General features: G+C 43.0%; 1 protein-coding gene across 1 annotated transcript in view; it reads right to left on the bottom strand.

Moving 5' to 3' along the window:
- LOC116425575 (uncharacterized) overlaps positions 1-16,377 on the bottom strand; it is a 150,818-nt gene that overhangs the window by 59,998 nt on the left and 74,443 nt on the right. The window contains exon 2 of the mRNA XM_076370840.1: positions 14,806-15,147. Within this exon, the coding sequence (XP_076226955.1) occupies positions 14,806-15,042 (237 nt within the window). The 5' untranslated portion in view covers positions 15,043-15,147. The remainder of the gene's footprint in view (positions 1-14,805; positions 15,148-16,377) is intronic.

The following is a 16,377-nucleotide window of genomic DNA, read 5'->3' as shown; positions in this document are numbered from 1 at the left end:
CTGCCACGTAAACACTCATCAAAACTTCCATGTGCTCAAAACAGTTTTCCTCATTAACCAGAAACTGGGAAGTCGAGATTCTTAATAATTGCTCCACTTTCTTATATCTCATATATCCAACAAAATTCGGTTTGTTCTCTACCTCTACCTGTTTTAACAATTTTTTCTATATTTATTTATAGCATCACAATTGTACCATTTAAGGTAACATTTCAATGACTCCCAAATATTCTTGAATAAATAAATAGTGTCATATTAACCTATAATTGAATGAACTAAAGTGAGTAACCAAGAGCACTTAGGACCGCAAAGAGTTGTCCAAGTTTCTATGAAAAATTCCAGTGACATGGTAGAACAATGGAAACCGAATATTTTCCAGGTGAAAATGCGGATCTTCTCGGAAAAGACGTGAAGATAACGGCGCTAACGTTTCCGCGCTGCGATTTCGTCATTGGACACGCCAGCCTATGTTCGTTGCGGTCGGTTGCGTCACGTAGGCGAGCAGATTTTCAGCGAGCGTGTTCCCCAGGCAATTTTTCGTGAGAAAACGCCGGCGACGCGATCGCGGGAAGATCGAGAGAAAAAGCGGAGAAGCTCTCTCTTTCTCTTTCTCGTCGGCAGTAACAGTTGTGCCAGACTTATCCGAATAGGACAGCTGCGGCTCGCGATGGGACGGCGAAACCGCGAAAATCTCGGATTACAGAGGACGATCAGTGGTTCTCCGCGTCTGCCTGCAGAGGATTCTTTTCCTTTTTGGCTTTCCTTCGTTCCTTCGGTCGGAAAAATCACGCGTCGATCGTGGGTTAGCGATCATTCAACGGTAATTGAATCGGAGAAACTTTGTCTCCAAGTCCATCGTGGACACACTCTCTTGATGTTTGAGTAATCGAATCATTCGTCTGCGACTTTTCCAAATACGGAAATTTGATCTCGCCGAAATGACATTCGTCCGCAAAGGGTTAATCACTTGCTTCTATGAAAGACGATTCACTATAGAAAACTTTCAGCTTGGAAAAGCTGAAGTTCGAACATTGAATTATTAATTTTCTAAGGAAATCGTTTGGTTCTGAACACTTAACACTAGATTTACTATCGTTTATTGTAGTTTATTCCATTGTTTCCAGAAAAATGAATATTCCTTCGTTTAGATCTTGGAAATTAAAGTTGTTCTACAATAGACTGGTATAAATATTCACGCCATTGCATCGATCAAAATCGACGTAAGCACTTCACAAATGTTTGTCAAATTCATGCGTCAAATTGACGCAGTGTTAATTGAGAATTCAGACAGCAGATTAATTCTAAAAAGGATGATCTACGAAACCGACTGAGAATAAACGAAGAAAGAATAGAATCTAAAGAATAATCGTAACATAATTGGAAGATCGAGAGCGCGGTAATTCGCTCGCGAGAGAGCAAACACGTCGGACAGGCAGCCAACGTCATTATCGTTCGCGGGCGCTGTCACCGAGTCAATATTAACAAGAATAAAGAAGGGAAGCTCGCTCGCGTGTATGCGTCACGGGCGTCGCTCGATCGGATTGTAGTTCCGAGAGGCGGCGGTCCTAGTCATCGTCCCGTTGCCGAGCAAACAATCGGCGGACACGTTATCGCAGAATTATGCCGCGATGCGCCATAGATGATTATATTCCGCGGCACGCTCGGAATTAACCTTTAAAAGCTATCGTCGGAGAAGTCAGCCTTAATGTTATCATCGACGAAGTTTCCATCGCGCATTCCTCCGCTTTAGAAACGAAACGAGGAAAACAGCGGTTCAATGTTTCATTGTTACCGAACGAAAGCAGGAAAGTTACCGTTTATGTTCCGCGATAACATAGCCACCGCAAACCGAATTACCATAGGCTGCGCGTCTAACTACAACACGGAATTCCTGAAAGGAAATTTCGCCTTTCGGAACGAGTTATTTCGATTTCAATTTCAAACGAGAATCCAGCGAATTAATCGACGATTCTCATTTAAACGCCGGTCACCTTCATCGCCGATGCAAATGCGATTCGATCGGTGGGATTCTTCGAGCCGATTACAAATCGCCGGGTAATCGATCCATTTATTTATTTCGAAGAGAAGTTTATAATATAATAGATAAGGTGATAGGAGATGGAGAGTTATATTTGAAACTCGAAGTTTCATACGAGGAATGGCTTTCTAACGGAGCTAGGGGCTATTGAGATTTCCAGGGAATATGTAAAATCATTGGGAAACGTGGGAACTGATTTCCTTCGTGACGAGATCGGCCGATAACTCAAGTTCGAAGCACGCTGCGGACGAAGGCGCGCCTTTATTCCTGTTGCGCGCGGCGAGGAATCTTTCTGTTAGAGAGTCGCAGGGAACGCGCATTATATTATGTAAATATCCGGTTATTTTCGTTCTGGCCGGCCAGACGAGACGTCCGACCGTCTTGGATATCGCGGTATCGCGGCTGATACCGTGGACGGAGAGGAAACGAGGGGGGCGAACGCTCGCGGAGTCGCGAAACGAAGGGAAACGGGATTGCTCGGATGCCTCGGAGAGGCGGTCTTGCGCAACATGTTAAATAATATTGGAAATACGCAGGAAAAAGTTCCTTCACCGAGGAGCTTCCGGTTATTGGATGAGTTTCGTCGAAGATAGACGAATGAGAATATAGATAGCAGTAACTGCTTTAACCCTTCGCACCTGATTCGACGCAGCGAACTTTCAAATTTTCAATTCAATATTACTTGTGTAATGTAACACATAAAACATCGGAGTAGAATAGTTCTGTCTCTTAATTTATAGAAGATAATCGATTGTGTCAGTTGCGAAAAATATCGTTAATATTTAGTTAGAAAGTAATGAATATTTTTAATGAAAAATACTGTTGAGTGCAAAAGGTTAATACATTTGTACATTCACCGAAAAATTTGTAAGAACTTTTTACTAATATCAATGTCGTATTAAATCGAGATTAACTCTAGAGGCGACTCCCAGTCGCCAGATGATTTGATAGAGGAAAATTATAAACTTTGGTATTTACCATTATTTGGTGAAATATTGAAAGGAAATAGCATTACCATTTATTTGGTGAAATATTGAAAGGAAATAGCTTTGTTCCCTAATTTATGTGTGATTTCTTGTTACATTCATTTTAAAGAATCTTGTCTACGTCTAATTAGAAAGTATAGAGTATTTCAAATGAAAAACTTGAGTGCAAAGGGTTAATGAAGATTAACGAAGTGGAGATCTGTCTTTGTAGTTTTGAAAATTGCGGAGGAGCTTTTCGGTTTCGAACTCGAATGAAGTGCAACTCGAGAAGGCAACGGTGTCGTTATTTAAACTCTAACCCCGAAAATTTCTGACACTGCGTATCTCTCGGCTGATAATGATTGCATAATTCCCTGGGACATTCTCGGCTCGAAATAAATCGAACCATTGCGAGCGAAACGTGTTAACGAGTTAAAATTGGCACGTATTATTCGTCTTAATCGCCCGATACAGGAGAGTATCTGCTCGCTGTCCGGTCGAACGCAGATAATGCCGCTTCCACTTGGAATTACTTAATCTGTTCGCCGTGCGCGCCGTTCCCCGATAACACGAGCCGCATTTTTTCAATAAATATCCCTCCGCCGCGAGCAATAATATTAATTAACCGATGACCGGCGAGGTCCTTCGCGATCCTCGGCGCGTTCCGAGAGCGGCAAGATAAATTGCGAAAGATTTCGTCGATCGTAAACCCTCCGGTTGTTCGTCAATTCTGATTTCGTTATCTGGCATCCTCGATTAACCCGCGATCGAGAGGTCAGGCGCGGATGAACGCGACCGGTCCGACCAGTTGTTTGTACGCGGTTACACTGGTCGCGTGTTCTGTCGGGAGCCGTTCGTCCGACGATCCGTCTTCGCTCGCAACGGGAAGAATTAACTCTTCTTCGGACGAAGATTCTTTGAAGTACATGAAACCTTCAACATATGAAGCTAAATTATATCAACGGCTTCAGCAATTAGAGAAAAAGGAAAACTACATGCTGACCTCTTGCTGTTCAGCTAATTAGATCACTCGTCTACGAATTGGTCTTTCAAATTTGAACATTTCGTCTCGCTAAAATGCCGACATCGAACAAATCGCAAAGTGCATTCGAGATGTTAACCCTTTGCGAAGATTCTTTGAAATGTACACAACCTTCTGCAAATTCTGCTAAATTAAACACTGAATGCCTAAATCATAGAGAATAAGGAAACTGTGTACTGATTTCTTGCTGTTCGAACGGTTAAATCATTTGTTCATGACTGGGTATTCCAAACATGGAGGTTCGATCTCAGCAAAATGCCGACATTCCGCGAAGGGTTAATATTTCCTTTTATATTCGCTTAATTATACTGTTAGGGGTACAAGCAACACTCGAGATATTCATTCGTCGTATTTGATTGATCCTCGACAATAAAAACTAGAGAAAAATATCCAATTTCGTTATCGAGGGAATAATGCGAAAGAAATTTGGAGGTTAATATCATATTTTCTCCATTCTGTGTATTTTCCTCTTGACAACGTGTTAACCCTTAGCACTCTAGATGGTTTGTAACCTGTCAGCAACTACAGCTAATTTTTATAGTATCCCTAGCGAAAATGTGACGTCGTTAAGTGACGAGATATTTATAGGTTCGAAATCGTTATTAGTATTATAATACTAGTAACATTAGTATCGTATTCCAAGTATCACGAATAGAATATCACAGCGAAACGGGAATTCCATCGAAATGCATCCGAATGCACCGAAATGCATCGGAATGCGCTGAAATCCATCGAATGGCCGGTGTTTGGCAATAACATGTTTTTTTCTCTAGGATGCACTCGCGGCGTGCATATTCATGGAAACGCGGCAATGAAAGCGTCGACCGCGCTATAAATAAAACAATCATACGCGCAACCCGATTGCCAATGATTTATCAGCGCGAGCTTGATATGCGCCGAACGGCGTGCCGGCCCTCGCCGAGAAATCTCCATTTGTCTATCGAACGATATCGGAATACCAAGAAATTCGAGGACGCGGAACGAAGGACACCATAAACCGACGTAGCAGGTGCACAGAGCGCCGCGGTTTCTGCGACGAAATTCCGTACACCTGAATCAGACGCGAGCGTAGCCGACTAACAAAAATCGTCCGGTTCCCGTCGAGCGGAAAAACGAGCGGTGCCGGTCACGAGAACGCTGCGAAACGAGGAGAGCTCGGTGTTACGGCGCATTTACAACTATCGAACGAACGATCGCCCGTACCTTCGACCGACGAAATTGAAATACGAGCGGGAACGCGTTCATTCTTATTAAACGGACCATTCATTCGAACCGATTCATTTCGCAGGCTGAAACGTGGAATCGTTTCATGAGATTGTTACTCTGACGACGAATCGATGATTCGGAAAATAAAGTCGATTTACGAATTTGGATCCCCGCTTAATTTTGTGAATAATGCTTCTAACCTTTTGTTTTACTTTTTTGGAATTACGATGCTTTGGTTAACCCTTTGCGGACGAATGTCTACATTTCGAGATGAAAGTTTCATATTTAAAGCTAAGTGAATGATTTGATTACTTGAATAGCAAGATACCAGTACGTAGTTTCCTTTTTTTATATTAATTAAGCAACTAATGCTGCGTTGACCTGAGAAGAGAGAAGACCTGTACACTGCGAGCTATATCGTTTCTATTTACTTGTATTTTATTCAATTATCTATTCCTATGTTTGTTTTAAATAAAACATACTTAAATTCAATTAATACCACAATAGTATCTTCGTTTCAATTAGACAGAATATAGGCATTGTCAATTCGTTAACTCTTTGCGGCTGGATCGGTTAAATACTGTCCCTTTGCTTAGCTTTCTATGCATGCTGGTGTATAATTTAACCTCGAACAGTTGATGTTAATCGCATAGTCGTAGAGTTTAATGTTTTAGTTAGTTTTTCATCTAGTTTGCAATGATATAAAGTAAATGTGATTGCGTAAATGGAAATAATAATTTCCGATTATTTCCATTTTCCTTTAGAGAGATTAGAATTCCAGGCTGTTTCCTCTGAATCGCAACGATCGATAGGAGGAAAGCACTGTTTCCGTTGAATTTTCGCGAATCGAGTGACATGGCTCATCGCTGCTCACGCTAGCCGAACATTCGCACGAATTTCCGAGCGCAGGAATTCATCTCGCGCGATCGAGCAATAAAACCAGCCCGAGCACGGGACGGGACAAGGACGATTGAGCGAGTTTCGTGCGGATAATCGGCCGAACCTTCCGTGATCGATTCGAGTTCCAGCGACTCGGGAATCGCTTTCGTTCGTAGCCGTGAACCGAAAAGCGATCCGCCTTTCGAGAACGGCTATTAACAACATTCTCCTTCGTCCTGCTCTCGCGTTAAACGATAAGCAGACCAAATAATTCAGCGAGAAACTGAATGAAATTCGTAATCTATGGAAGAAATGCTCGTCGAATGATCAATTGATAATCAATTCTCAACACACTCTTCAAACAGTTCCCAGACAATTTAAAATTACCAATTTACAATTCATAGAGCAATCCCTAGTCTCCCAGCCAATCCGAATCTACAACTACAATCCGCTCGTCCATCAGACCATCGTTACATATTACAATTACACCAAGTCTGTTTATCGAATTACCAAGCGCACGAGGAAAAGAAACAACTGAGCAAACACAACATCGGACGCATTAATCATTCCGAAGACGAATCCATCAACACCGCGCAAAAACAAACTCTCTCCCTCGCCTCGCGACTCCCTCCAGCCGGCGAGAGGAGAAAAGAAGCTCGCTCGAATTCCATTCGACGGCCGAGCGCCAATTAACGCGGCCGAACAGATGACTCGGCCCGTATTAATTAATAAACCGCGCGGATCGCATGCGTCTCACGATGATTCACGCGGAAACGGCCGCGCCCCCCCTCTCCCTCTCTCTCTCCCTCGCTGGAAAAGATAGTTCTCGGACGCTCGAAAGAGATCGCGTGCCGCGGGAACACGCTCGATCGCGCGAAATAAAACCGAACGCGGTATTCAGGTCACTCGGCGATGCACGCGGCCGGGAATCGGCGCGACCGACGCGATGGCCCGATTAAACGCACCGCGTTCGGCGCGCTCGTAAAAGGAGGAAAAAGAGCCGGGAGCGGGGTTTATGGAAAAATCGAGAAAAAAGGCCGGGGAACACGGCCGACACGCCGCGCCGGTAGCCAGCTACGTTTACGACTTCGAAATAGTGTTTTAATTGAAGCGGGCCCGACACGCGAGCGAGCCGGCTCGCCTAACGTGCACCGGAGCTGTTAAATTGCACGGTCAAGGTTGCGAAAGTAAGGTCCGGTCGCCTCTGCTCGCTAGGTGGATTCTTATTATTTTCAGATTTGCGGTTGGCTTCGGAGATTTCGGGATGAATCGAACGATTTCTGGTTTTAGGTTTGTCGACAGGGTAGTTGAGATATTGCAATCTATGGGCTTCATTGGGATATCTGTGGTATTGAATATTTTGGTGAAATTTAACCGAGCACTGTGTTTACCTATACTGTGTATCTATCTATCACTGTTTTTCTTTATCTACTTATGTAATATTTATCTGTATTTATTTATTTGTATTTTTGGTTTCTATCTATATTAATATAATTGTATAGAGGCGCTGCTGTACACCTTTGGAAAACATTCTTTGGAGAATAAAGCGATTTTATTGAACATTTTGGTGAATAAAGTTGAAAGTGACGTGAGATTGTATAGCACATATGCGAATTTTCTAAGGACAATCATCTAAAGAATATTATGTTACGTTATAGCGTGGATTACAAAATCATCCGGAATAACGGTTAAATTGATTTCACACAGTAAAACTATAAAACCTGATACTTAATATTAAACTCCGTGCAACGCATCGATTTGAGAAATATTCAAACAAAATAGCTTTGTCCCTCGATGTGTGATTTCTCGTCGATTTAGTTTCACAAAATATCCTCTCTATCTCATTAGAAGACGTTAAAATACTTCTAATGAAACACTTCCGAGTGCAAAGGGTCAAACAGAGAAGTCACTAGGGAAATTCGCCAAAGTGCGAATTGAGTTATAAAACAGTTGAACATCGATAGAATTTTTCGAGTTTCCACGGAGGAATTGGAAGATTGAAGCGAATTTCGTGAAGATTCCGCGTTAACTAAGATATTCCATAGAGCAGCGATTGATGTTCGAGTATCGAGGTTCCCGAGGAACGCACTGTACATTATACTTATCTCGTGATCGTGCGGATCCCGAATAACGTTTAATAGGGCATTAAACCATTCTTTGCGCAGAAGTTTCTCAAGCGTTCAGTTTTACGGCCACTAAACCCGGGCGCGCGCACACAATACAGGACTCGCGAGCAATGTTTCCATTATTTTGTCCGGCACACGAGCCACTCGTTCGCCGGGGAGCGATTAACCTCGTGAAACGAAAAACCGAGAGATTCGATGAAACGGCTTTCGCGGAGAGCCGGGTGACCGTTGCGCGCGCCATTAAAATTGACGAACATTCGGTAAGTGGAGTTAATCGCTTCGGTCTCCGCGCGGTGACTCATACCGGCAACACGGAACGGAATGCGTTAAATTATTCGTGGCACAGTGCGGCCGCCAGCAGCCCGACTCGCTCGAGCGGCGTCGTAGATCCTTGGATCGCGAAAAAAATGAAAAAACCTGGGCAGGTGTTCGACGAGAGGAGCCGGCGGACTCGCCGAGTGGTCGGGCGCACCTGCTGCTCCTCGAGATTTCGCGAGATTCGAGCCGACGCTGAGAAACCGTCGAGCCTCGAGACGTTCCCGATGAGTTCGAGCGCTGTCTTCGCGTTGTATGTTGATTTTGATTTTGATTTTTCGAGCAGCGTCGACGGCTGAAGGATTCGTTCTGTCTAGGACAGTTAGGTATGCGCAGCGCCGGCGCAAGAACGCTCGGCGAGACGCGATTACAGTTAACCACGGTACGCGCTCACCTGTGCAAACTCAACGGTACAGACGAGCCGCGAGTTTCTTTCGAACCGCGTTCAATTTTTAATGAAAATTTCATTCGTCGTGTGAGAATACTTTGATTAACGGGGTTGCGAGGGGAGATTCGATTACGTTGCACTCTTATTATCCGGGTAATCGAATTATCCTGATTACCCTGTCCCACGATAGAATCGAATGAACGAGCTGCTCGTTAGTGAAATTAATTCACTCCGCGGGGGAAGTAGGGGTTAATGCGATTAGATGTAGAAGGAATAGAGGGAATTTAAAAATTGCTAGCTTTGAATCTATGGATGAATGTTGTTTTTGAATATTCATTTGAAGAAATGATTTATTTCAGTGGAATTAGGAATTCGAAGCGTGAAAAAGTTGCGAATGTTATGAATGACGCGAGTGAAGTCTTGTAGAATGTTCTTCCGAAACTGAGAAAATTCAAATTTCCTTTAACTTTCGAAGACTGACTCGCAAATTGAATTACTCGAATAGTAAGAGATCAGCACGTAGCTTCTGTTTTTCCTATTTAGGCAATTGATGTATCATTTAGCTTCGTCTGCTGAAGATCTTGTGTATTCCGAAGAATCATCGTCTATAAAGGATTAAATATGAGATTGTTTATCGGAGCTCGCGTCGAAGAATGAAATCTTATAGAATGTTCGTTCTTCCTAACTGAGAAAATTCAAATTTCCTTTAACTTTTGAAGACTGACTCACGAACAAATGATTGAATTGCTCAAATAGTAAGAGATCAGCACGTAGCTTCTGTTTTTCCTATTTAGGCAATTGTATCATTTAGCTTCGTCTGCTGATGATCTTGCGTATTCCGAAGAATCTTCGTCCGCGAAGGGTTAAGTATAAGATTGTTGTTAAAGGTGATTCCAGAAAATTTCCATCCAGCAATTACGCAACCTTATCTCGCCGGGAGCTCGAGCACAGCTATCTCGACGCGCGTTCGACGCCGGATCGCCGGCGGGTTGATAATACGTCCGCGGAGAATTACCGTAACGCGGTTCCAGCGCGGCTCGCGCGTGAAAGCGAGATCGAGAAATCGATACCGTGTTACGTCCGCGCGCGATACGCCGAAACAACAACGTTTCGCGGGATCGCACTTTCCTTCTCGCGCCCCGCGGAATTCATTTCGGCTCGCGTACATGCATTTTACCACCTCGAAAGTTCCGAGCGTGTTACGGTTTCGGAACGAGCGCAGTGTTTCTCGAGCGAATGAATGTTTCATTGCTAATGTTGCTCCGGGATCAGCGAGGTGAGGGAGCAACGAGCGAACTATACTCGAAACGCGAATTCCATGCCTGCCAATTAGAAGTTGAGTTATCGCTCTTGTTGTTCTGCAGTTAGGGAGTCTTAATATTCATCAGACGAAAGAAACAGGGGATAATGGGGAATGTATTACTAAGATGGCGAAAGTTCGGTAATTGTATCTAAAGATGCCGGAGAAGTTTCTTCTCTTATCTGTTATCGTGGAAACTGAGCGATGGTAGAAGGTTATTGCAGTAATTAAAACGTTTGGAAATTCAGTTTAATAGATCGGACGTTCAGTGATTCAGAAATTTTATGATGCGAGCATTCGATAACTTAGAAATTTTATAATTCGAGCATTTAATAACTCAGCAGTTTTATAATTCAAGCATTCAATAACTCAGCAATTTTATAATTGGAACATTCAGTAACTCAGAAATTTTATAATTCGAAGATTCAATAACTCAGAAATTTTATAATTGAAACATTTAATAACTCAGAAATATTATAATTCGAGCGTTCAGTGATTCAGAAATTTTATAATTCGAGCATTCAATAACTCGGAAATTTCACAGTTCGAGCATTCAAGAACTCAAAAATTTTATAATCCGAGCATTCGACAACTCAGAAATTTTATAATTGGAACATTCAGTAACTCAAAAATTTTATAATTCGAGCATTGAAGAACTCAGAGATTTTATAATTCGAGCATTCAATAACTCAGAAATTTTATAATTATATCATTCCGTAACTCAGAAATTCTATAATTCGAGCATTCAACAACTCAGAAACTTCATAGTTCGATAACTCAAACATTCAATTCCCAAAATGGCAGTAATCCAATTACCGAAACCACTCTATCCCACGAATGAGGCTCAAATAAGATCCTCCTACACGCCTACACCCTCCGAACAGCTCGAGGCGCGGATCGGCAAGAAAAATATTCCAACGGAAGCATTCGTTGGCCATAGCTCGCTCGTTCCCTCCAGGTGCGAATCTAGGCGAGGCGTTTCGACAAAGATCGTTATCCTGGCCGAGCAAAGTGGTACAATGGGCGTAATGCGCGTATAAAAATACACTCTTTCCAGGAAGCCGAGTGTACGCCTTTCCCGCTCTAGAAATGCAACGGCCGATCGATGGAACGTGCAACGGCGGCCGCCGCTTGGAAACCACAACACCGGCCGCGGAGGTAACGCCGCGGAACGTTCGCGGAAACCGCGTTAAATCGCGGACGAGCGAAGATAAGCGTCCCTCGGCGAGCTCCTGCGCTCGCGCCGATCGAAAGGAGAAGAAAGTACGAGGCACCGGGTGCTTTTCTTATTGAACGGAAATGAAAGGAAGAGGCAGAGCGGAGGAACGAGGCGGTCTTCCTCTTCCTCTTCCTCTTTCTCTTTCTCTTTCCCCCCGGACTTTCGTGGATTTTCTTTTTCCCTCGCGCGCGCCGGCGTATCTGGTGCATGACAGCCGCCGGGGTTGCTCAATCGAGGAAATATCGAGTTTCGTCTAGCTCCGAGAGCATTTCACGTTAATACACTGACACGCTCGACGCGCGGCGCTCGTCGAGAGCGACAGTTCGAACTTTCGATGCTCGCCGACGTGGCTGGGTGACACCTTTTACCTCGACGCGGCAGCCGGTGATTTTCGGCTCTCGTTGGTATTGAATGCCGGCGTGGTGTTGATGGAAGATGACAGGTCGGACGACGCTTTCAGATAGCGAATAAGCGAAGAGGAAAACGAATAGCGAAGGGAACTGGCGAAATAAATTGTTATTCTATCAATGAACAGCACTCCAGACGGTTAATTTTTCTGTATGGTTGATGGAGGATAAGTAGAGAGACCAGTTTTTTTAAGAGCTACTATAGCGTGAATATCATTGGCTTGTGAGAAAAGAAATATGTTTGTGGAAGTTAATGCAGAATTTTTCTGTATAGTTGGAGGATAAGTAGAGATAGCACAGTTTTTTTAAGAGCTACTATAGCGTGAATATCATTGGCTTGTGAAAAAGGAAATGTGTTTGTGGAAGCTAATACAGATTTATAGTGAAAGAGAATTAGAATTTTAAGAGGAAATGTTTAACCATTCGTATGGTATTCCTAATGAAACTTAAAGAATTTCATATTACAAAGTTTCGTAGAATTTTTATTCTCCTACATAATTTACCTGTGTAACGTAGTAATCTTAACCCTTAGAACTCCAGGTTGTTTCGTAATCTATCAGCAACTGCAACTAATTTTTATAGTATCCCTAGCGAAAATGAGAAATTATTCAATTATTACATTTTTCACGCATCCAAATTTTGTACTAAGGAAAACAAAAGATCGAAGGAATGTTATAGCATTTCTCATTTTCGCTAATACTATAAAAATTGCAGTTGATAGATTACAAAACAATCTGCAGTGCTAAGTGTTAAAAGCCAACGTTGTTGCCACTGGTTTTTCTATTGTTACTGATTCGCATGTATCATCAAGATACCAGTGACTGATCCAGGTGTCCCGCGAGACTGTCCCCGAAGGACCGTTTCGATTTTTCTAGCGATCAAAGCGTCCCGAAGGCGTCAAACACGTAGCATATCTCCTAGGTCAGTCTCAGAATAGTACTGCGCGACGTGCCACGTGCGCGGACAGCCGATTGTGCAACGCGGCGATGGAGACGGGCTAGCGACACGGTAGAGTAATCAGGAACCGGCTGTCTGAACATAATACACTTCCTTAGAGGCGGTGACGCATGAATTTCATCGAGGAGCGCTGCAATAACCGATGTATCACGAGTGGTTAAGTAGCTGAAATTTCTTTTCCCCTTCCGATCGAACTGCGCGCAGGGCTTCTTACATTAGGGGATGAAGTCTACAAGGGATGAATCTACACGAACAAATGAATCGAAAATGTGGGATACGATTTCTCTCTAGGAACTTTCGTTTTCGAGATATTCGACAAAGTTGGAACGCCTTAGAAGTCACGAGTAGATACGGTAGGTCATGCACAGACAGCTGAACTGAGGGCACGAGCTTTTGAACTCGATTATCTCGGTAACGAAGGGTCGCACGGGAAACTTTCTTGTATGTTTTCTATTCAGTTTTTAATGCAGAATCATCCCCTGTTTCAGTTTTCCACCTGTCACGAGGCGTTTTGTAGTTACTCCGTTGTAAAGGGAGTTCTTTTTATTCTCTCTACCGTAACAAAACAGAAAAACTGATCTATTCAGTGGTATTGTCAGTATAGATCGTATCGCGCCATCGTTATTGATTGAGTTAGATACAATCGAGACGATAGTATCTAGGTAAACACTAGTATCTCGAAGTTTCGAAGGCTGATTCATCGCCGCGCGCTTCGCAGAGCTGATAACTTCGAGGTAGCTTCGAACGCAGATGATCTACGGACGCGTGAATCATCGTTCGCGTCGCGATTAGAGGAGCTCAAGATACGGGGAACCGGTGATCTCGCGGGATATCGCCGAGACGCGGTGCACGCGACCCGTCCTGCAACTTTCGACTCGAGACCCGTCGCGATTGCACAAATCCCTGCGGTGTATGTCTCCTCGGGTTCTGGTCGGGCGTTCGTTATCTGGGAAACTGCGTGGCCCAACTTCTGTCGGCGATCATCGACAGATAACGATCTACCGGTGAATTTAACCCTTGCACTCGAGAGGTGACTCAGTCACCACTTGATTTGATGCAGCAGAAATGTGAAGTTGAATATTTAATATTTTAAATTGAAGTTTAACTTGCTACGTGAAATATTGAAATAAAACATCTCTGTTGCTTGATTTATCTACGAATTATCGTTAGTTTCAAACAACATGACCTATATCTCGTCAGGAAATGAACATTTCCATTGAGAAACTTCCGAGTTCAAAGGGTTAACCTATTTTGACCCAAGAAAATTGTAAAATTGAAAATATTAAATTTTCTATAATATACGAACACATGGAACATCGAAATATAGTTCTATCACTTAATTTACGCAAGGTATCTCTTTACGTTAATTACAAAGAATACCACTGACATTTCATCAAAAGATGAATACTTACTGCGAAAAACATTCTCGAGTGCAAAGGGTTAATAGTCTCTCATTCGAGAGGCTCACGCGATTCTTGATACAGAGAATTCCTCTGCCAATATTTACATCATTAAACGTAGAAGACTGAACGAAAACAGTAGGTTCGTGTAAGCACTGGACTTGATTCAATGCCAATCAATCGAAATGAAACTTCACCGTAGTTTCTACAGAGCCCATCGAAGAAACTTTCTTTCGAAACGTACGATCCAATATTACACCATAGAATTCGATGCAATCGTGTAACTATACTCAGCTGAAAAGTCCGAGGAGCCTTAATAGAAGAATCCCCAGCATTCGAGTATTTCCTTCTCGATTTCCTAGAACGATTTCTGTAACGAACGGACGGCGGAGAGGTCTCACTCAACGGTCGGCCGGTTGAAAAATGTATAATTGAAATTCCACGGTCCGATAATTACGTGTACCCTATCAAGGCTCGCATCCGCGTAAGTTTCGCGTCTAACGAAGAGATAAAGAAGCAAATCGAAGGCTCCCGGGGGGTTGGGTGGTATCGGGTTCCCTCACCTTCTCCTTGTCCTTCTCCTTTTCCGTGGCCTCATCCTTGTCCTTCTCCTTATCCTCGGCCACGTCCGTGTGCGGCGCTATGCCGTTGGTGGTGGGCTTCGTGTCGGTCTCCTCGATCCTCTCCAGCTTGCCGTCGCCAGGTGCTGCGGCATCCCCGACGCTGCCATCGGCCGGCAACCCCTCCTTCTTAGGCGTCGTCGTTATGTCCACGGACCTTCTGCTTTGTCTACCTCCCATCTTGCTCCGTTTGCCTCTCTATCCTTCCTCTGTCTCACCTGTCTCCCTCGTTCCCGCGCTTTCCGGATGCTGTTGATCAGGTGTCGCGCGTCCAACGAAACTGACCTGCAATCAGACCGATAAGAATGTCAGAAACCCTTCTTACAATAGTGTAGCATCGTAGTTTTAACGCGTTAAGCGTTTTCTCATAGAGTTTGTCTTTTGTGGCAAAAGTAGGAATATTTATGAATTGTTTGGCGTTGCGACGTTTGCGTTACACTATCAACTTAGTTGCGTTGTTAAACATTTTTATTTCACGTCGGTTGTCTTGTATGTTACGATTGTTTTTTAGACATTCAGAAGCGTCAGTCACCAGTGTCTGTGTTAACCCGTGTCGACATTTCGGAGAGATGAAATTTTCATATTTGGAAGACTAAGTCGCAGGCAAATGAATTAATTACTCGGACAGCAAGAGATTAGTATGTAGTTTGTTTTCGCTGTTATTTAAGCAATAATTTAGCTTCATCCGTTGAAGGTTTCCTACATTCCAAAGAATCGGCGTCCGCAAAGTTGCGTTGACCTGAGAAAAGACCTGTACACTGCGAGCTATATAGTTTCTATTTATTTGTATTGTATTCAATTATCTATTCCTGTTTTTTTAAATAAAACATACTTAAATCTAATTAATACCACAATAGTATCTTCGTTTCAATTAGACAGAATATGGGCATTGTCAATTCGTTAACTCTTTGCGTCGGTTAAAAACTGTCCCTTTGCTTAGCTTTCTATGCATGCTGGTGTATAATTTAACCTTGAACAATTGATGTTAATCGTAGTCGTAGAGTTTAATGTTTTAGTTAGTTTTTCATCTAGTTTGCAATGATATAAAATAAATGTGATTGCATAAATGGAAATGATAATTTATGCAAGTGTGCCTTGAAGAATTAATTGAATGAACTTTGGTTACGGAGATTTATGATTACTCGATGGAGGATTGTTTACTAATACTCTGGTTACTTTGTAAATTGGTAATATATTGATTAATATGGTGGAGAACGAAGTTTTTTGTATTCTTGCAGTAAGGAGTCTCGAGTATTAGGTGTTAATCGTGTTACAGGGTTGATTTTTGGTAATTGAAACGTGGAAAATATTCTCGATTTATTTCATGTCACGAGTGTGGTGTTATTTATAGTAGTAGAGATACCGTGGTGACGGTAGGTCGTAGAATTTTTCGAGAACCGGATCGCATTCTTCGATTAAGGATTCCGTCCGCGTCGATTCGTTATAAATAACAGAAACAGGGACAGTCGCAGCGGAATACAGCGTGCGATTGCGCGAATTACGCGAGCTGCCTTA

This window comes from Nomia melanderi, chromosome 9 (assembly GCF_051020985.1).
Source record: "Nomia melanderi isolate GNS246 chromosome 9, iyNomMela1, whole genome shotgun sequence".
Taxonomy (NCBI): Eukaryota; Metazoa; Arthropoda; class Insecta; order Hymenoptera; family Halictidae; genus Nomia; species Nomia melanderi.
This window is presented reverse-complemented; position numbering and strand designations above follow the sequence as displayed.